We start from the raw sequence: 23,688 nt of genomic DNA on the forward strand, positions 1-23,688 counted from the left end.
AATAAAACTAAAAGCTGGTTCTTTGAGAAGATAAACAAAATTGATAAACCATTAGCCACAGTTATCAAGAAATAAAGGGAGAAGACTGAAATCAATACAATTAGAAATGAAAAAGGAGAAGTACCAACTGACACTGCAGAAATACAAAGGATCATGAGAGATTACTACAAGCAAGTATATGCCAATAAAATGGACAACCTGGAAGAAATGAACAAATTCTTAGAAATGCACAACCTTCCAAGACTGAACCGGGAATAGAAAATATGAGCAGACCAATCACAAGCACTGAAATTGAAACTGTGATTAAAAATCTTCCAACAAACAGGGCTTCCCTGGTGGCGCAGTGGTTGAGAGTCCGCCTGCTGATGCAGGGGACACGGGTTCGTGCCCTGGTCCGGGAAGATCCCACAGGTCGCGGAGCGGCTGGACTTGTGAGCCATGGCTGCTGAGCCTGCGTGTCCGGAGCCTGTGCTCAGCAACGGGAGAGGCCACAACAGTGAGAAGCTCACGTACCGCAAAACAAAACAAAACGAAAAAAACTTCCAACAAACAAAAGCCCAGGGCCAGATGGCTTCACAGGCGAATTCTATCAAACATTTACAGAAGAGCTAACAGCTATCCTTCTCAAACTCTTCCAAAATATAGCAGAGGGAGGAACACTCCCAAACTCATTCTATGAGGCCACCATCACCCTAATACCAAAACCAGACAAAGATGTCACAAAGAAAGAAAACTACAGGCCAATATCACTGATGAACATAGATGCAAAAATCCTCATCAAACTACTAGCAAACAGAATGCAACAGCACATTAAAAGGATCATACACCATGATCAAGTGGAGTTTATCCCAGGAATGCAAGGATTCTTCAATATATGCAAATCAATGTGATACACCATATTAACAAATTAAAGGAGAAAAACCATATGATCATCTCAAAAGATGCACAGAAAGCTTTCGACAAAATTCAACACCCATTTATGATAAAAACCCTCCAGAAACTAGGCATAGAGGGAACTTTCCTCAACACAATAAAGGCCATATATGACAAACCCACAGCCAACATTGTCCTCAATGGTGAAAAACTGAAACCATTTCCTCTAAGATCAGGAAGAAGACAAGGTTGCCACTCTCACCACTATTATTCAACATAGTTTTGAAAGTTTTAGCCACAGCAATCACAGAAGAAAAAGAAATAAAAGGAATACAAATCAGAAAAGAAGAAGTAAAGCTGTCACTGTTTGCAGATGACATGATACTATACATAGACAATCCTAAAGATGCTACCAGAAAACTACTAGAGCTAATCAATGAATTTGGTAAAGTAGCAGGATACAAAATTAACGCACAGAAATCTCTTGCATTCCTATACACTAATGATGAAAAATCTGAAAGTGAAATTAAGAAAACACTCCCATTTACCACTGCAACAAAAAGAATAAAATATCTAGGAATACACCTACTTAAGGAGACAAAAGACCTGTATGCAGAAACTTATAGGACACTGATGAATGAAATTAAAGATGATACAAATAGATGGAGAGATATACCATGTTCTTGGATTGGAAGAATCAACATTGTGAAAATGACTATATTACCCAAAGCAATCTACAGATTCAGTGCAATCCCTATCAAACTACCACTGGCATTTTTCACAGAACTAGAACAAAAAATTCCATAATTCGTATGGAAACACAAAAGACCCCGAATAGCCAAAGCAATCTTGAGAAAGAAAAATGGAGATGGAGGAGTCAGGCTCCTGGACTTTGGACTATACTACAAAGCTATAGTAATCAAGACAGTATGGTACTGGCACAAAAACAGAAAGATAGATCAATGGAACAGGATAGAAAGCCCAGAGATAAACCTACATACATATGGTCACCTTATCTTTGATAAAGGTGGCAAGAATATACAGTGGAAAAAGACAGCCTCTTCAATAAGTGGTGCTGGGAAACCTGGACAGCTACATGTAAAAGAATGAAATTAGAACACCCCCTAACACCATACACAAAAATAAACTCAAAATGGATTAAAGAAAAAAAAATGGATTAAAGACCTAAATGTAAGGCCAGACACTATAAAACTCTTAGAGGAAAACACAGGCAGAACACTCTATGAAAGAAATCACAGCAAGATCCTTTTTGACCCACCTCCTAGAGAAATGGAAATAAAAACAAAAATAAACAAATGGGACCTAATGAAACTTCAAAGCTTTTGCAGAGCAAAGTAAACCATAAACAATATGAAAAGACAACCCTCAGAATGGGAGAAAATATTTGCAAATGAAGCAATTGACAAAGGATTAATCTCCAAAATTTACAAGCAGCTCATGCAGCTCAATATCAAAAAAAAAAAACAACCCAATCCAAAAATGGGCAGAAGACCTAAATACACATCTCTTCAAAGAAGATATACAGATTGCCAACAAACACATGAAAGAATGCTTAACATCATTAATCATTAGAGAAATGCAAATCAAAACTACAATGAGATATCATCTCACACTGGTCAGAATGGCCATCATCAAAAAAACTACAAACAGGGCTTCCCCGGTGGTGCAGTGGTTGAGAGTCCGCCTGCCGATGCAGGGGACGCAGGTTCATGCCCCAGTCCGGGAAGGTCCCACATGCCGCGGAGCGGCTGGGCCTGTGAGCCATGGCCACTGAGCCTGCGCATCCGGAGCCTGTGCTCTGCGGTGGGAGAGGCCACAGCAGTGAGAGGCCCGCGTACCACACACAAAAAAAAACAACTACAAACAATAAATGCTGGAGAGGGTGTGGAGAAGAGGGAACCCTCTTGCACTGTTGGTGGGAATGTAAATTGATACAGCCACTATGGAGAACAGTATGGAGGTTCCTTAAAAACTAAAAACAGAACTACCATATGACCCAGCAATCCCATTACTGGGCATATACCCTGAGAAAACCATACTTCAAAAAGAGTCATGTACCACAATGTTCATTGCAACTCTATGTACAATAGCCAGGACATGGAAGCAACCTAAGTGTCCATCGACAGACGAATGGATAAAGAAGATGTGGCACATATATACAATGGAATATTACTCAGCCATAAAAAGAAACGAAATTGAGTTATTTGTAGTGAGGTGGATGGACCTGGAGTCTGTCATACAGAGTGAAGTAAGTCAGAAAGAGAAAAACAAATACCGTATGCTAACACATATATATGGAATCTAAAGAAAAAAAAATGGTCATGAAGAACCTAGGGGCAAGACGGGAATAAAGACACAGACCTACTAGAGAATGGACTTGAGGATACGGGGAGGGGGAAGGGTAAGTTGGGACAAAGTGAGAGAGTGGCATGGACATATATACACTACCAAACGTAAAACAGATAGCTAGTGGGAAGCAGCCACATAGCACAGGGAGATCAGCTCGGTGCTTTGTGACCACCTAGAGGGGTGGAATAGGGAGGGTGGGAGGGAGGGAGACGCAAGAGGGAAGCGATATCGGGACATTTGTATACGTATAACTGGTTCACTTTGTTATAAAGCAGAAACTAACACACCATTGTAAAGCAATTATACTCCAATAAAGATGTTAAAAAAAAAAGTAGCCGTTAAAAATGAAGTACATTTACTCCTCAAATACATTTACATTGTACATATATAATATTTACTTCCCAAAGAAATCTAGCTGTGTCATCCTGGGTAATGTACTTAACTTTCTCTCTGGGCCTCAGCTTTCTCAATTGAAAATCAAGACAACTGAAGATGAGATGAAATCTCAGATCTTTACCAGTGCTGAAATTAATTTTAGGAGAACAAACAGGCTCATGCATTGGCTGTAAGCAGAGGGAACAGTGTGTTTCTCTGGATAAGAGACCCAGAAATTTTGCTATTCTACTGCTACTGCTCTGAGCTCCAAATTCTTTTTAGCATTATCTGAGAGCCTCGCCTAACTCAAGAACAGAAGAGCCTCTGTAAAAATAATAAAAATATTCTTAAAACATATTTTTAATTTACTTGGAATTTTAAATTCATGATATAATTTTAGGAGGTACTGGAAATGAAAAACATAAAGACAAACCACTTGACGGGAGGTCAGGATGTCAAATTTCTGAGATGGTTAGGGAGTATAGATAATGTAAATATTAGGTATCTATGATATACTATTGAATGAGAAAAAAAAGTTTAAATTCAAGTCTATTTTAAATCTACTTATACAAAGTTGTGTATCCGCATCTATATAAGTAGGTACCTGCAGAGAGATGTTCAGGATATTGACCAAAATATTACCAGTGGTTACCTCTGAACAGTGAGGGTTCAGGTGAAAACTTTTTTTTATGGTTTTTTTTTTTTTTTTTTGTGGTACGCGGGCCTCTCACTGTTGTGGTCTCTCCCGTTGCGGAGCACAGGCTCCGGACACGCAGGCTCAGTGGCCATGGCTCACGGGCCCAGCCGCTCCGTGGCATGTGGGATCTTCCCGGACCAGGGCATGAACCCGTGTCCCCTGCATCGGCAGGCGGACTCTCAACCACTGCGCCACCAGCGAAGCCATATGCTTTTTTATAATTAGAAAACTATAAAGCTATGTTAATTTTAAAAAGGGGTATCATTTATTGACTATTTAAGCTCTGTGCTAACTGCTTTACATACATTTAGTTCTCAAAACAATACTAATAGGTACTATTCTCAATTTATAGGTATGGAAATCTAGGCTTAAAAAAGGTATGTGCCTTTCTGAAGCCACTAAGCCAGTAAGTGCTGGATCTAGAGCTTGTATTGAGACCTCTCGAGAGTCCTTGCTATTTTTATATGACCATACTGTCTCATTAATTATTCAATTTATCTAACACCAATATTGATAACATAGAGATAGTAATATTGAAAAAGACATTGCTAAAATACAAATTTCTTTTCAATGAAATTTTGTCTAGGCTTTTACTTAAATGTTAAGACATCTTTTGATTTAGGGACTTCCCTGGTGGTCCAGTGGTTAGGACTCCGCACTTCCACTGCAGGGGGCATGTGTTCCATCCCTAGTCAGGAGGGCAGAGAGCTAAGATGCCGAAAGCCGTATGATGCAGCCAAAAACAAAAGAAAAGAAGAGACATCTTTTGATTTAATTTTGTTTTTAGAAAAACAAAAGCCAAACTCTTTCAAGAGTTTAGGAAGGCTTTCAGAGCCTAGCAATGTTGTTTTTAAAAATTACAAATCTTTTTAGAAAGTAATATTAAAATACAGTCTTCAAAATTTACAGTTATTAAATAACTTTAAAGAACTACACTACAGAGTGTTTTTATTTTTTTTGGCTGTGCAGCTTGCGAGATCTTAATTCCCTGACCAGAGACTGAACCCAGGCCCTTGGCAGAGAAAGTGAGGAGTCCTAACCACTAGACCATCAGGGAATTCCCGCTCATTCCAATATATTCTTGGTATATTAGTCTTTAAGTCATCTTAACTGTTTTGTCCTTAGAGAAAGATATGATTTCAGTTCATTTTAAGGTTAGCATAAGGGTATAGAAGGTTCAGACATATATCTGAGCCTGCATGCAGAAGGACAAAGTGAGTAGGGATAGAAAAGCTGATTTTCACACAAGAAACACAGTCATTATTTTTCAATTCTGTAACCAAAATATAACCATTTGAAAGAGAGGAAAAGAGATGGTCATGTATGATGAATGAAAACCACTAACAGAGTAAAATACTAGCATTCCAATCCATTTTCAAGAAAGATAATGTTAGGGTTGTCATGCTAATATCGTATGCCAGGAACAATCTTATTAACCCTCATTCAAGGGATCTGCACTACTTGTTTACTGGTAGATAAGAGATGTATTGTGTTAAATATTTGATCCAGCTTATTCTTTATGAAATTTAATACTACACTGTTAATTATTTTAAGAAAGTTAATTATTATTTGTTCTCAGAAGGACCTCTTCAAGTAAAAAGCATCTGGATCTTTGTAGACTATTATATTTTTAGCACTCATGTTTATACAAGTTCACAGTCCTGTAATTTTGAAATCCAAAACGCTCTGAAAATCATTAAGTTTTTTTTCCTTTTCTTTTTGGTAAGTTTGGAGCTAAAATTTGAAGTGAACTAAAGAGAGGTTATTTATAGTTTTTATTTATTTCATTTGATGTGAATATTCAAATGTTTTATTGCAAAGATGCTGTGTTTGATCACTGAGTACTTCCATACACCCTGCTCAGGGTGTTACACAGTATATGACAGATGGATTACCTTTCTAAAACCTGAAAGATTCCAAATTTTGAGACACACTGACTGAAAGCTTTTGATAGGAGATTGTGGATCTTTTATTTTTATTTTTTTTGCCACACTGCACAGTATGTGGAACTTTCCCAACCAGGGATCGAACCCTGTGCCCCTTGCAGTGAAAGTGCGGAGTCTCTACCACTGGACCACCAGGGAAGTCCGAGACCGTGGATCTTTAAGTCACATATTTTGTGGAGAGAAGTGCAGCAGTGTTCCTCATGAGACATAATTTAACTTATTCTGATTTAACTATGCTTGGATAGCAGCACTTTCACTTAGAAGAGAAGTGGCAACTCATCCGGATAACTGGGTTGAGTGTGCCTTGTCTCTCAGGGGAGTAAACTAGAAGACAATTAATGCTGCTTGAGCTTTTGAACATTTCTGGAAAACCTTGGACAACTGAGGAAAAGGATATACAATTACAGTAAGGCTGGGCTGAGGAACTAATGAGAACTCTGAAAAAGGAATACCCTTCTCTTGTCTTGGCTTAGAATATCAAAGGTAAATCTGAAAGGAGAATATGTCCTTGACATGAAAACAAAAGACTACCAAAAAACCTTGTGTCTGGTACTCTCTAGATGTATGTAGAGGCATGACTGGATGGAACAACCTCAGGAGTATACCTTTAGTTTGGTAGCTCTAACAGAGACTTTGCTTTAAGAGCTATAATCACAAGGTATATTAAAAAAAAAAAGCGAACTTCCAGGCTCCTTGCATGTCAGTACGTTACCAAGGCATCTATGGAAAGCTCTGGATTCCTCTCAATGGCTAGAAAAGGCACCAGACTGGGAGAAAGATTATATAGATGGTAAGTTTTCTGTGAAAACTAAGTCCTTTTTGAAAGGCTCTAGAACTTAGGACAGACCCCTGTGAACACTTGACTGTAGGTACTGCTGATTCTAGAAAGTGACACATGTCTATAATCAGGGTCTTCCATTTTTGGATACTGTTGCCAGTATATGTACAAGATGATGGTACCTATTTACCCAACAGGAGGATTTTTCATAAATTCTCTATCACAATGCTTTCATGATGATGAGCCAATGCTATATGCAATATAAGATTCCCATCAACAGAAAGAGCCACTTGTAACAATGAGAATTTTCAGGAAAATTCTCTGCATGATATATTGACTCCATATAGTCTTTTATAGACAAGGGCATTTTTGCTAAATACTTATTTTTAAATAGATGCATAAAATGCCCCACGTAAGTGAAACGTTAATGTGCAAAATCCTAATTGCAGCAAGTGGTCTTCTTAATATAACTGTTAATCTATAGAAGGCAGAATTAAATATCAGAACTAGCAGTTCAAATAACAGGAAAAGATCATATGTTGGAAATTTAACGTCAGCTCTTTTCTTTTATCATTATACGTGAAGTTCTTATTATTTGCAGTTCAGAGAAGGTAAAGAGGAAAAGGTCTTCTCATCCCCACCAGGAAGTTTGAGGGAAACGTTTCCTTAAGTTTTTCCTGCTTGTATAGGTCATACTTATCTAAGTTTTGTGGACGTGCATGTTTCTCGTATTATTTCCCATCCCAGGTTGACCTTGTCCTTTTTCACAGGATGTGAGGAAATGCTCCCTAAGGGTACACATCACTAGTTCTGGTAATGGAAGGGAGACACACTGAGATGTATACAGGGCAGAGAGATGCTGAGCAAGGCAAGTCATGTTCTTATAAGAAGAATAAGAATGGACAGTAATTGTTAGCTATTGGCTACTCTTTATTCCACACAGATTGCCTTTTAGCCTTAAAAACTGCTGAGAGGTTGGTGAGTTATGCCTTGTAGAATAAAATAGGAGAGCAGAAGTCCCAAGGGACTTTCAGTGATAGACTCAGTAAGGGAGTTGAGAACTGGGGGCCATGACTGCAATATTTTATAATCTTGGTAATGTCTTCTATATTTGATATTTTAGTATTTCTTATAGTAATTAGTGGCACAACCTAAAAAAATGAAATATGCCTGTCCTGTGGATAGAAAAAAAAAAAAGGCTGTCAACATTTATTTTCTACCTACTATGTGCAAGGCACTGAGTCAAGTTTAATTTTCAAACGCAATAGAGTCATTTCATACAAGGAAGCTGAATCAGAGAGGTTAAATATATATAAATATGTAAATAAAAATAAACACAACTTTTTTTAATTCCATATATATGTGTTAGCATACGGTATTTGTTTTTCTCTTTCTGACTTACTTCACTCTGTGTGACAGACTCTAGGTCCATCCACCTCACTATAAATAACTCAATTTCGTTTCTTTTTATGGCTGAGTAATATTCCATTGTACATATGTGCCACATCTTCTTTATCCATTCATCTGTCGATGGACAGTTAGGTTGCTTCCATGTCCTGGCTATTGTAGATAGTGCTGCAATGAACATTGTGGTACATGTCTCTGTTTGAATTATGGTTTTCTCAGGGTATATGCCCAGTAGTGGGATTGCTGGGTCATATGGTAGTTCTATTTTTAGTTTTTTAAGGAACCTCCATACTGTTCTCCATAGAGGCTATATCAATTTACATTCCCACCAACAGTGCAAGAGGGTTCCCTCTTCTCCACACCCGCTCCAGCATTTATTGTTTGTAGATTTTTTGATGATGGCCATTCTATCTGGTGTGAGGTGATACCTCATTGTAGTTTTGATTTGCATTTCTCTAATGATTAATGATGTTGAGCATTCTTTCATGTGTTTATGAAGAACCTAGGGGCAGGACAGGAATAAAGACGCAGACCTACTAGAGAATGGACTTGAGGACTCGGGGAGGGGGAAGGGTCAGCTGGGATGAAGTGAGAGAGTGGCATGGACTTATATATACTACCAAATGTAAAATAGATAGCTAGTGGGAAGCAGCCACGTACCACAGGGAGATCAGCTCGGTGCTTTGTGAGCACCTAGAGGGGTGGGATAGGGAGGGTGGGAGGGAGGGAGACGCAAGAGGGGAGAGATATGGGGATATATGTATATGTATAGCTGATTCACTTTGTTATAAAGCAGAAACTAACACACCACTGTAAAGCAATTATACTCCAATAAAGATGTAAATAAATAAATAAACACAGCTAGCACACAGCACAGCCAGGATTTGAATCCAAAGCCCATGATTTCTCATTGTACAACACCTGTATGAATCTCTAATACAAGTATGACCCATGTGACAGCTGAATGACTCTTCAACATAGAGAGCCTGATAAATGTAAATTCTCTCATTGGGACTTCCCTGGTGGTCCAGTGGTTAAGACCCTACGCTCCCAATGCAGGGGGCCTGGGTTCCATCCCTGGTCAGGGAACTAGATCCCGCATGCAGCAACTAAGAGCCCTCATGCCACAACTAAAAAAGATCCCACATGCCACAACAAAGATCCCACGTGTGGCAACAAAGACCCAAAGCAGCCCCAAAAAAATAATAATAAAATTTAAAAAATTATTTAAAAAAAACTTTAGGCTACATTCCATATCCTTCTCAGAACAATCTTGTATTAAAAACTTTCATTTCAGTGAAGAAAGGTGAACTTTACTATTTCTAGAAAGATTTTTGACTTTCTGGTATCATCTGATACCAGAAGATATAAAGAAGAATAAAGAAAGGATACTTTAGAAATCAGTAACTCTAAATGGAAATACAGACATGGAAATATTTCAGTATTAACCATGAGCCAGCTACTAAATTACTACATTAGATGAAACTTGCCACTGATCACTGTCACTTGTAACCATCTTATGGTTAAACTAAGATTCCTAATTTAATTCTATGGCTGCACAGAATAGATAACTGTGACCTTATAAAACCATTTTGGCCAGTTCCTTTTGGTATATCATTCTAAAACATGACTCAAAATAATCATATATTAAAATAAAATGAAAAGGAATTTTGATTTACCAACAGATAAAAAAAGATAAGCCACAAAAAGAAGAAGTGCAATAATTTCAACCCTTAATTAAATTCCAGTGGTAATACTGTGACTGTATGTTTTCAACTGGACATTTTTGACTTTTGTAGGGAAAATATTGGAATTTGAGATGGGTTATATTAAAAAGTTTTTTAAAAAAATGTTAAGATAATATATGAAAACCTTCAGAAGAAAATTAAGTTAAATTTAATCATGGTGGTGACTTTAAAAGTCCTATGGCTTTCCTGAATGCATCTTACCTAAATCTAGATCAAATATTTATTGACTACTCATCTCTATATAAGGCAAGGGTATATACAAATTATACACAATAAATATCTATTGAGTGAAAAATGAAGGTGTTAAATCCATAAGGAGTTCAAAGTTCCTAATATAAATTATAAAATCCAAAATAAAATTAAGGAACACTACTGTCCCGCAGGGGGAATCCATCTGCAATTATCATATCACTGTCCTACTTGAAAACATTCCATAGTTCTCCATATACTACCATATGTAAAACTCATACACAAAATCTGGTTGCAACCTACATTTATGGTGTTGTTCAACACCTTCACCATACCAAACCTCCTTGCTATTTCAACAGGTGATGCACTTTCAAGCTTTTCTGGCTCCAACACTTATTAGCTGAGTGATCTTGAGCAAATTTCTTAACTATAGTTTCCTCGACTATAAAATGAGGATTAAAAAGAGAACCTAAAATATAGGATTGTTGAGAGGACTAAATGAGTTAATACAGGCAATGCAATTAGAAAAATATCTAGCATGAAACAAATCTTCAGTGAATTTCACCTATTATTTTCATTATTTTCAATTGTTATTTTCACTTCCTGGCATGTTGTTTTTCAATCACTGCAAAGTAAATTTCAATTCATCTTCAAGATCTAATCCATACTAAGAAGACAAACAATCTGATAAAAAAAGACAAAAGATATGAATAGACATTTTACCAAAGTAAATATATGAATCACTAATAAGCTCATTAGAAGATACTCAACATCATCAGTCATTAGGTTAATGCAAATCAAAACCACAATGAGATACTATTTCACATCCTCTAGGATGGCTATAAGCAAAGAGGTAGAGAGACAATAACAAATGGAAGTGAAGATGTGGAGAAACAAGAACCCATATACAATGGTAGTAGAAACACAAAATGGTAGCCACTTTGTAATAGTTTGTCAATTTCTTAAAAAGTGAAACAAATTTACCATAAGACTCAGCAACTCAAGAGTATTGAGAACATATTCATACAAAGACTTGTACACAAATGTTAATATCGGCATTATTTATAATAGCCAAAAGTGGGTAACAACCTAAATGTCTATCACTGATGAACAGATAAACAAAATGTGGTATATTCATAACACTATTCAGTAATTAAAAAGGTACAAACTACTGATACATTCTAAGACATAGATGAACCTCAAAAACATGCTAGGTGAAAGAAGCAAGACATAAGAGACCACATATTGTATGATTCGATTTACACGAAATTTCTAGAAAACGGAAATCTACAGAGAAAGAAAATAGACTAGAGGTTGCCTGGGCAGGGGATGGGAATAGGGATTAACAGGAAACGGAAGTGAGGGATCTTACTGGGGTCATGAAAATGTTCTAAAACTTACTTGTGATGATGGTTGTACAATTTGGTCAATTTACTAAAAATCAGTGAATAATATACTTGAAATGGGTGAATTATATGATATGTAAATATGCCTCAAAAAATTTGTAAAAAGATTATACTACATCAGGGCTTCCCTGGTGGCGCAGTGGTTGAGAGTCCGCCTGCCGATGCAGGGGACATGGGTTCGTGCCCCAGTCCGGGAAGATCCCACATGCCGCAGAGCGGCTGGGCCCGTGAGCCATGGCCGCTGAGCCTGCGCGTCCGGAGCCTGTGCTCCGCAACGGGAGAGGCCACAACAGTGAGAGGCCTGCGTACCGCAAAAAAAAAATTATACTACATCAGGATGCATTAACTGTATCCATCAATGGACAGCAGGAGCACTCTAACATATACAGCACTTGCCTCATTATATTTTACTTATTTGTGTACATGTCAGTGAGCTCATCTAGTCCAGGCTCTTAACATGTAATAGCTATCCTCAGCCTCTATCTGAACGACTGGCACTCAGATGCAGTAGGGACTCAGTGTCTGTTGAATTAAAATATGCTCCAAAATAGGATAGTAACAATAGCAATTTCAGAAATACGACAGAAGATAGTGGCAATTAGTGCTTCCTACATGCCCTGCATTTCCCCGGCAGGAGGAGTAAGTTAATGGGGCGCTGACTGGCACTCTCCGTGACAGGCTTTTCCAAGAGGAAACCAGAAAAGCAAGTAAACAATGGTGCCATTCTCATATGAAAGAACAGTACTAGTCCATACTGAGTAAAAACAATTATTTGGGATTTTACTCTTTGTGAGCAGTAAGAATACTTAATCTACAACAAAACAAAAAGTACATACAACAAATTTTACAGGTAAAAACATTTTCAAAATGATTATTCTAAAGACTTTTTCAGTGGTTGACAATCTGGGATGATTTTTACAAATGTGTGAGCATTTATCTTTTTCCATTATGAAAAAATTAACTGCTCCCCAAGTGCTGAACATTTCTTCTTAGAAAACAGAGTAGCATGTGGAAAGAACATTAAACTGCAATCAAGACATTAATGTGTCATTAATTCACTGTATGACTCTGGACAAGTCTCTCTTCCTTTCTAGGCTTCAGTTTCCTCTTTAACAAAGGCAAGTTAGCTCTAAGGTTCTTTCCAGCACTCCTGCTGAGGAAAACTAAGGTGCTTCAGACAAGATGACAAATGAAAAGCTCAATCTTTTCACTATAAAGAGGAAAAGAAATCCCTAATTTATAAGGGAAAAACGGAAAGCCCCAGCTTATGCATTCAGTAGCCCCTTACACATATATTTATAACTTTCATTCCAATATCAGGTCCCACCCTTCATCAGCATGCAAACCCACACACCCCATCCCTCCCACCCTTGACCCACACCCCCATATACCTCAGCTATGGTCATTCTCAGAGCAGTGACAGGGGAGAGCTCAATATCCACCAGCTGGGCAGCTTTTAAACTCTGCCCAGTACAGATTGCACAAGGACAGAAAACAGCATAGAGTTAGAATTTTAAGGCAAACAGGGACACACAGCTAAGAACATTTAGCACAGTGTTCAGAAACAATGAAGGATTTCAGGTTGTCATTGGGCTTTGGATGAGTGAGATGAGAGTCACTATTATTCTGATTTTCCTGAGGAAAATGGGCAAAGATAAAATAATCTCAAATTAGTCACAATTTTAAGTCAAGCTTGGCAAACTTGTCCATACCCTGTATCCTCAGGACAATGTCTCCGAGTCATTCAGCAAAAGCTGGTCGATAAAAAGAGGCGCTACTATAAAGGGCAAGGGTTAATAAATCTAGAGGGAAATGCTGATTTCCTACATTTCTTTATATAGCCACTAACAGGGCTACTTAAAATTTAGTAGGAAAAGTAATGAAGATATCTCCAGCAAAGGTTTCTATTAAACTGATACCATTAAACTCTGATATCATGAACTCCCCTGGTTTTGATTCTAGGTTTACCAACAGACTTTACCAATACAACTTGACTTCCCTCTTGGTTTGTCTGCATTGAGAGAATGTGCTAGATATGCCAACATGTGCTTTCTCAACTTGTAGAAGTTAAATACCTTTTAAAAAATGTCATTAAATTAGTATTCTGGTTCTTTTTCTTTAATTAAAAAATGGCTATCATTTTTCATAGATTAAACTCAAGGATAAAAATGTATGATTAATGATTGTTTTTTAAACACTGCCAATTTGGCATTTGTGTTAATACTTTAACATTCTAAGAAATCTGAAAGGAATTATAAAGGGTCTATGATTTTTAATAAAACCAGTAAAAATATTTGTATGCATATATTCATTATTCTATTTATTAATTCTATTCTGGTTAAAACTTAACCACTGGTTTCTTTGGAAGGGTATGCATGTGAAGAATTTCATGAATAGAAAGTATGTAATTTACATTTGAATTGAAAAAAATTTATGGAGTATTTTTTTCTTTTTCCCTCAGTTCAGTTTTCAGATTTCCAGTAACTTGTTTTATGATTTAACCCTATTAAGCAGAAAGTTGTTAGCATAAAGATACTGGGCGTGTTAGTCACATTTTAGAAAGAAGAAATGTCACAGTTTCTCTGCATCCTCACAGTTTTGTTATAATATTGAGATACACTCAGTTTTTGTCTGTCTATTCCAAGGATAGTAGTTATTTAAGAACAAACATAGCTTAAAGACAAATGAAATGAAAATCTGGAATTCCCTTACAGTATCACTGTCACAAGGCTGGAACTGGAAGGGCTGGGGTTTGTGAAATACAGCATTCTCTTGTAAAAACAGCTGAAGATTATAGTCTCGTACCACCTAAAGAGAAAATAAAATATCTTTAAGTCTTTAATAAGGTTAAAATGTTCAATAATTGTGTTTTAAAGTTTAAGCTTTATTCTGCTGTTTTCCAAAAATGAGCAATCATCCAGTACTACGTGGTCAAAAAGAAATTATAATTACAATTTTTTTTTTCATTTTAGATAATAGTTGTCATCCTTGTGCCCCATTTTCTCAAGAATCTAAGCATGGAAAGTACTAGTTTAGAAACTAGCCCAGATTTGGGGACTAGACAATATGCACTACTTTAAGACTACAAAAAGATGGCTATTACACAAAATGTTATTCTTTTGAACATTGGGTGGGGGTGTGGGGGTGTGGGGGCGTGTCGGGGGTGGGGGGTGCAAATAGGGAAGCACATTAGTTTGTCAGGTCTCTCTCAGTTCTAAAGTTTTGTAGGCCTCTTAAAGTTTGCTTTATGGAGATTGCCATCTACTAGGAAACTGCCAAATAACCTTATACGTAACACAAAATAGTATTTTTCCAGTACTTCTTGCCACCTTTTAAGGAGGCTATATTCTAATTACCATCTTAAAGCATACCAAGAAGACAGACTAGAAAGTAATTTATAAAGAAGGGGAATTCTAATACACATAAAGTAACAAAACAAATAGCACAGAAAGACAGTCATCTAAAAAGAATTCATTGTATTATATACTCTGGGAAAGAGTGGAAATCAGCAACATGTGATTGTGCAGAAACCCATTTTCTATTTTGCTACACTGCTTACCCTTAACTCTTCTTTCATTTGTAGTATATTACAGCTCATTAGCACCGCTGCCAGAGGATGGGCAGAAGAAAGAAAAGTTTAAAGCAGCTCTGTGGCTATACTTTAGTAGTCCTGGGAAAAGAATTCATTCAGGAGATGGAGAAAGTAGGAGGTATATTCTGCATTTTATTTACCAGCACAACCCAATTCTCTATTGCTCCTCTGCACCTCCCACCCCCATTCAACAACCATTTACTGAGAGAGCTTACCAGGCCTAATGTTAAATGCAGCAGAGAGGGGGAATACACAGAGGAATAAATATGAATAAACAAAGTTAATATCTTCGAGGAATTTATAATCTAGAAACTGGGAGAACTAAACAGATTACACAATTAAAATGCCTTATCAAAGTATGTAGAAGGTACTAGGAGAGCACAAAAGATGGTGCTATTTAATCCAGACTGAAGGGGTGGGATGGAGGAAGGAGTGGTTGAAAAAATATGGTCATGAAAGGCTGGCTGAATAAGCATATTCTCAAAGGGAAATGTGTTTTTTTCTTTTCCTGGATTCCAGTTTTAAGCTAGAGTAGCTGTGAAAGCTCTTTTTTATTCTTTTTAAATTTATTTATTTATTTATTTACTTATTGGTTGGTTGGTTGGTTGGTTGTGTTGTTTCTTCGTTGCTGCGCGCGGACTTTCTCTAGTTGTGGAGAGAGTCTACTCTTCGTTGCGGTGTGTGGGCTTCTCATTGAGGTAGTTTCTCTTGCTGCGGAGCATGGGCTCTAGGCCCGCAGGCTTCGGTAGTTGCAGCACGCGGGCTCTAGGGTGCGTGGGCTTCAGTAGTTGTAGCTTAGTTGCTCCACAGCATGTGGGATCTTCCAGGACCAGGGATCGAACACAGGACTGCACCACCAGGGAAGTCCCCTGTGAAAGCTCTTGACACAGCCCTGAGACACAGCCTCACTAGTCACCATGCAGAAAAAAGCTAAGAGGATCATCCTTCTAGTTGCTAAACCTATCCTCTCAAGCACCACAAACCAAACTTCCTTTTCTTTCTTTCTTTCCTCTTTTTCTTTCTTTCAAGGGGGAAGTATCAACCTTTTTAAATTTTTAATTTTTTGTTACGGAACATTTCAAAGTAGAGAGAACAGAATAATGTATCCCCATGTACCTACCACCCAACTTCCAAAAACACAAATTCTGGTTTCATCTATAAACTTACCTGCTCCTCCTCCACCCCAATTATATTGAAGCACATCCTAGACATATCATTTCATCTATAAATATTTCAGTGTAATGTCTAAAAGACAAAGACTTTAAAAAATATATTCATATTAAAATTTACAAAAAATATTATAAAACAACCAGTAAATGTTCAAATTTCTGTTCCATATTTTAAAAAGTTTTACAAATTGGGATCACAGTAAGGTTCCCACAGTGCAAATGGATGATGTTGCTTAGGTTTGTTTTCATATATAGGTTTCTTCCTTCATCTCCCTTACCCCCACCCCCCTGCAATTTGTTGAAGAAACTGAGTTTTTGTTTTGTAGAGTTTCCCACAGTCTGAGTTTTGTTGACTCCATCCTCGCAGTATTCTGTTTCTTGTGCGTCCTGTAAGTTGATGCTTCTTTGTGTTTAGGTTTTTGTTTTATTTTTATTTTTTGACAAGGTGGTGTTTACTTCTATGAAGAGGCTTGCCTCTGACTCGTCTCTTTTTGATATTAACAGTTGTAGTGGGCTGAATGAATGGTGGCCCCCCAAAAGAGATGTCCACGTCCTAATCCCTGGAACTTGTGAATGTTACCTCATTTGGAAAAAGGCCCTTTGCAGATGTAATTGTTAAGGATTTTGAGATTAGGAAGTCATTCTGGATTCTGTGGTTGGGCCCTTAATCTAATGATAAGTGATGTCATTATAAAAGGCAAACAGAAGAAAACACAGACAGAAGAGGAGCCAATGAGACCAGAGGCAGAGATTGGAGTAATGTGACCACAAACCAAAAAATGTCTCAAGCTATGAGAAGCTGGAAGAGGTAAGAAACTGATTATCCTCTGAAGCCTTTGGAGGGAGTGCAGCCTTGCTGACACTTTCATTTCTGACTTTTGGCCTCCAGAACTCAGAGGGAATAAATTTCGGTCATTTTACGCCATCCAGTTTATGGTAATTTGTACAGCAGCCTAGGAAACTAATCGAACAGACCTATGATGATAAATGCCTAAACATATTAGGGGTTACAAAAACTAGAGATTTTTCTATTATCACTTTTTCAAGGAATTCTATCATTCCTTTTTCATTTATTAGCGGGAATACTTCCATAAGAAAAACTTTCCAAGTCAATTATTTAGTTACCTTGAGGTACATTTTGTATAAGGCAGGATAAACATTTCCTCTTCCCTTTATTAGCTAGTTTTCAAATTGAGCTGTTCCCCTAGCAACCTCCAAAGAATGACCAATTATAGCTTTAGTAAATTATTATTATGAAGTCATGGATTTTAAAATATTTGATGTGTTTTAATCTACTGTTGTTATTATCATTATTGATGCTAAAATTATCCCATCTTTGGCTAGCAAGATCACATCCTGAGTCCCTTTGAGATGGGACTAGTAGTTTTTGATAGTTTTGACAGTTTCCTTGCTTTCCATTACAACAAATTATTTAACATTTACCTTAAATATTTCATGTCCCAGATCTAGAATCAGTGCTGTTTTCCCAAGAAGCACTGTTTTTATTTATTTACTTTTATTATTATTTTTTTTAAGTGAGTAGGAGAAAGTACATAGAAAACAAGATCTGTACACTAGAGGTACTGGGTTAGTTACTGGTCTTCTGTCTTGAACAATTCATTTTGAAAGGAAGTTGCAAAGAGATCCTGTGCACCTCCCAATGTCGCTGTCTTGCATAAATATAGTATATATCAAAACCAGGAAATCGACACTGGTACAAAGCATAAAGCTTATTTAGATTTCACCAGTTATATATGCACTCATTTTGGGGTGGTGTATGTGTAGAGGTCTATACAATTTTATCATATGTATAACTTCATGTAACCACTATCACAATCAAGATACTTAACTGAACCATCACCACATGACTCCCTTGTGCTACTCCATAATAGCTCCCTCTACTTTCTTCATCCCTAATTCCTGGCAATTGCTAATCTGTTCTCTATTTCTATAAATATGTTATTTCACAAATGTTACATAATGGAATCATGCAGCATGTATCTTTTCTTTTTTGGCCATGTGGCACGGCATGAGTGATCTTAGTTCCCTGACCAGGGATTGAACCCATGCCCCCTGCAGTGGAAGCACCGAGTCTTAACCACTGGAACACCAGGGAAGTCCCACCATATATCTTTTTGAGATTTCCACTTTCACTCAGCATAATTTCCTATAAGTTCATCCAATTTGTTGCATGTATCAACAGTTCACTCCTTTTTATTGCTGAGTAGTATTCCATAGTATGGAAGTACCACCATGTGTTTGATCCCTCACTCACTGAAGGTCATTTAAGCAGTTTCCAGTTTCTGGCTATTATGAATAAAGCATTTGTGTCCAAGTTTCTGTGTGAAAATAAATTTTCATTTTCTCTGGGATATATGTCCAATCTCTCTCTCTGTAAATCTGTTACTGAAGTATAAGTGACATACAATAAACTGTACATATTTAAAGTGTATACTTTGATAAGTCTTAACTTACCTATACACCTGTAAAAATATCACCACAATCAAGATAATGAACTTATCCCTCACTGTCAAAAGTTTCCTCATCCCCTTTGTAATCTTTCCCTCCAGTCCCTTCCTGCTCCCCTCTGTCATTCCTTGTGACAACTGAGGTCAGGCCTTAAATCTCATTACTGATGCATCCTTCAGCAACTAGCACAGTGACTCTGTCTAAAGTAGCATTCAATAAACAGTTGTTAAAGAACACCTCTGTATCCATCACTGAGATTAAATAAAACATTACTATTACCGTCAAAATCTATATAACCTCTCCTTATTGCATTCCCACGTTCCTTCGAAAGGAATGTTCCTCTACCTGTTTTTTTTTTTTTAAATGTTTTTTAAGTGTTATCACTCCCACTCCCCAATCCAGGGACCCTTTTAAGACATTTTTTCCCTAATCTCCCTCTTTGATTAAATTTTAATACCACAAATATACTGTATATATGTTTATGTATTATGGAATGCTGTAATATCTAAGATTTTTTTGCAAACCACCCCTCAAAATCCAGAAGCAATTTTTACTCCCCTGGGGAATATCTGCCCCTCTGCAAATGCATGCTGCTTTAGATGTAACCACTCTACTGAATTTTACCAAGCTCCTCTTTTCTTTTTTCCTTTTAATAGTGTTACTACATATGATGTATCTCAAAATGATACTGTTTTCTTGGATATTTTTGAACACTGCATAAATGGCATTTTAGTGTGTGTATTCTTTTGCAAGTTGCTTTTTTTTTAAAATTGAAGTACAGCTAATTTACAATGTTGTGTTAATTTCAAGTGTAAAGCAAAGTGATTTAGCCATACACACACATGCACAAACACACACATATTCTTTTTCAGATTCTTTTCCATTATAGGTTACTACAAATACTGAGTATAGTTCCCTGTGCTATACTGTAGGTCCTTGTTGTGCAATTTGCTTTTTGCTCAATATTACCTTTGTGAATCTCATCCATATTAATGCATGTGCCTACAGAGCTTCCTTTTTTTTTTTTTGCAGTACGTGGGCCTCTCACTGTTGTGGCCTCTCCCGTTGTGGAGCACAGGTTCCGGACACGCAGGCTCAGCGGCCATGGCTCACTGGCCCAGCCGCTCCGCGGCATGTGGGATCTTCCCGGACCGGGGCACGAACCCGTGTTCCCTGCATCGGCAGGCGGACTCTCAACCACTGCGCCACCAGGGAAGCTCCAGAACTTCCATTTTTATTGCTATCTTGTATTCCATTATTCACCTTACTGTCAGTGGACAGCTGGGTTATTTCTAGCTTTTTCTAGTCTTATAAAGGAAGTTGCTATGAACATTCTTTCAAAAGTCTCCTGGTACCCATGTGCCAGAGTTTCTCTAGGTTATATTCCAAGCAGTAGAACTGCTGGGTCATAAGCTAAGTGCATCTTTAAATTGACTAGATAATGTCAAATGTTTTTATATTGGATGTATCAATCTGTACCCTTCGGGGCAGTGTAAGAGTTTCTGTTAATCCATATTCTCACCAACAGTCATTCCTGTCTGTTTTTGTCAATCTCATAAGTATAGAATAGAATCTCACGGTGATTTGAATTTCCATTTCTTTGATTAATAGTGAGTATAAGCGTCTGTATTAGTTTCCTAGGGCTGCCATAACAAAGTATCACAGATGAGGTGGCTTAAACAACATAAACTTGTTTCCTCAGAGTTCTGGAGGCTAGAAGTCCAAGATCAAGGTGTTGGCAGGGTTGGTTTCTTCTGAGGGCCTCCTTCCTTGGCTTGTAGATGGTCATCTTTCCCTGGTGTCTTCATATGGTCTTCCCTCTGTGCCTGTTTGTGTTCTAACCTCCTCTTATAAGGACACCAGTCATGCTAGATTAGAGCTTGTCCATATGACCTCATTTTACCTTAATAACCTCTTTTAAGGCCCTATACCCAAAAACAGTCACAGTCTGAGGAACCAGAGGTTAGGACTTCAACATATGAATTTTAGGGGGACACAACCTAGGCCATAAAAACATCTTTTATTTATTTATTTATTTATTTGTGGCTGTGTTGGGTCTTCGTTTCTGTGCGTGGGCTTTCTCTAGTTGCGGCTAGCAGGGGCCACTCTTCATCGTGGTGCACGGGCCTCTCACTGTCGTGGCCTCTCTTGTTGCGAAGCACAAGCTCCAGACGCGCAGGCTCAGTAGTTGTGGCTCATGTGCCTAGTTGCTCCACAGCATGTGGGATCTTCCCAGACCAGGGCTCGTTCCCGTGCCCCCTGCACTGGCAGGCAGATTCTCAAGCACTGCACCACCAGGGAAGCCGATACAAACGTCTTTTAATATGGTAATATCTATTTATGTTTTTTATTCTGTGGGACACATGTTGTATGATGTATCAGTACTTCATTCCTTTCTATGAACAAATAATATTCCATTGTATGGATATACTGTATTTTATTTATCTAATCATCAGTTGATTGACACTTAGGGTGTTTACAATTATTGGCTATTATGAATAACACTGCCGTGAACATTTCTGTACAAATTTTTGTTTAAACACTTTTTTAAAAAAATAAATTTAATTATTTATTTTTGGCTGTGCTGGGTCTTCGTTGCTGTGTACAAGCTTTCTTTAGCTGTGGTGAGTGGGGGCTACTCTTCATTGCAGTGTGCAGGCTTCTCATTGTCGTAGCTTCTCATTGTGGAGCACGGGCTCTAGGCGCACAGGCTTCAGTAGTTGTGGCACGTGGGCTCAGTAGTTGTGGCCTGCAGGCTCTAGAGCTCAGGCTCAGTAGTGGTAGCACATGGGCTTAGTTGCTCCATGGCATGTGGGATCTTCCCAGGCCAGGGCTCGAACCCATGTCCCTTGCATTGGCAGGCAGATTCTTAACCACTACGCCACCAGGGAAGCCCTAAACACTTTTTTTCAATTCTCTTAAAGTGGAAGTGCCGAGTCATATGGTAACTCTGTGTCTTATTATTTTTTTTGTGGTACGCGGGCCTCTCACTGTTGTGGCCTCTCCTGTTGCGGAGCACAGACTCTGGACGCGCAGGCTCAGCAGCCATGGCCCACGGGCCTAGCTGCTCCGCGGCATGTGGGATCCTCCCGGACCGGGGCACAAACCCGTGTCCCCTGCATGTGTCTTACTTTTTGAGGAACTATCGAACTGTCTTCCACAGTGGCTGCACCATTTTACATTCCTACAAACGCTGTACGAGGGTTCTAATTTCTCCACATCCTTGCCAACACTTGCTATTGTGTGTGTGTTTGTTTTTAAATACTAAAGTTACCCTACCAGGTGGGAAGTGGTATTTCACTGTGGTTTTGATTTGCATTTCTCTAATGACTAACAGTGCTGAGGATCTTTTCATGTGTATATTTTCATTGGAAAAATGTCTATTGAAGTCCTTTGTCCATTTTTAAATTGGGTCATTTGTCTTTTATGTGTTGAGTTGTAAAAGTTATTTATATATTCTGATTATTAAATTCCTATCAGACACATGATTTATAAATATTTTCTCCCGTTCTATGGACTGTCTTTTTCACATTCTTGATAATGTTCTTTGATGCACAAAAACTTTTAATTTGATGAAGTTCAGTTATCTATCTTTTCTTTTATTGCTTGAGCTTTCATGTTAAATCTAAGAATACACTGGCAAAACCAATAAAGATTTACCTCTGTTCTCTTCTACAATTTTATAGTTTTAGGTTGTTGACTCATTTTGAGTTAATTTTTATATATGGAGTGAGGAAGGGGTTTAACTTTATTCTTTTGCATGTGGTTATCATGTTGTTTTAGCACCTCTTATTGGAGAGACTATTCCTTCTCTATCAAATGGCCTTGACAACCTTGTCGAAATCAATTAGCCACAGATGTTTGAGTTTATTTCTGGACTCTCAATTCTTATTGGTCTACACGTCTATCCTTATACTACTACCATACTATCTTGATTAGATTGCTTTGGGGAATATTGAAATATATATATTTTTAAATATTTATTTATTTTTTTAGGCTGAGCCAGGTCTTAGTTGCGGCACGCAGCATCTTCGTTGCAGCATGCATGAGGGATCCAGCTCCCCAATCAAGGATGGAACCCGGACCCCCCTGCATTGGGAGCATGGAATCTTACCCACTGGACCACCAGGGAAGTCCCTGGGGAATACTGAAATATTAGTGATATGAACTCTTCCAATCCATAAACATTTATTATTTCCATTTATTTAGGTCTTCTTTAATTTCAGCAATGTTTTGTAGTTTTCAATGTACAAGTTTTTCACGTTTTGGATAAATTTACTTCTAAGTAGTTATTCTTCAAATGGTATTGTAGTTAGAATTATTTTCTTAATTTTCTTTCAGTTCATTCATTGATGGAGTATTATGGAAACACAACAGATTTTTGTGTTTTGATTTTGTATTTGCAACTTCTGCTGAATTCATTTACTAGCTCTAGGACTTTTGTGGAATCTATAGGAGTTTCTATAATCATGTCATGTGCAAATATAGATAATTTTACTTCTTTCTGATTTGGTGCCTCCTATTTCTATTTCTTGCCTAATTGCTCTGACCAGGACTTCCAGTACAATGGTGAATATTAGTGGTGAAAAGTGGGCATCCTTGTCTTGTTCCTGATCTTAGGTGGGGAAAGCTTTCAGTCTTTCACCATTGAGTGTGATATGTGATGTAG

The 23,688-nt window shown here is 37.8% G+C and overlaps 1 protein-coding gene across 2 annotated transcripts in view; it reads right to left on the minus strand.

The window, feature by feature from the left end:
- FCHSD2 (FCH and double SH3 domains 2) overlaps positions 1–23,688 on the minus strand; it is a 293,011-nt gene that overhangs the window by 54,318 nt on the left and 215,005 nt on the right. For both annotated transcript variants that reach the window (XM_060159945.1, XM_060159944.1), the window contains exon 10: positions 14,502–14,597. In XM_060159945.1, the coding sequence (XP_060015928.1) occupies positions 14,502–14,597 (96 nt within the window). The remainder of the gene's footprint in view (positions 1–14,501; positions 14,598–23,688) is intronic.

Source organism: Lagenorhynchus albirostris, chromosome 9, assembly GCF_949774975.1.
Source record: "Lagenorhynchus albirostris chromosome 9, mLagAlb1.1, whole genome shotgun sequence".
Taxonomy (NCBI): domain Eukaryota; kingdom Metazoa; phylum Chordata; class Mammalia; order Artiodactyla; family Delphinidae; genus Lagenorhynchus; species Lagenorhynchus albirostris.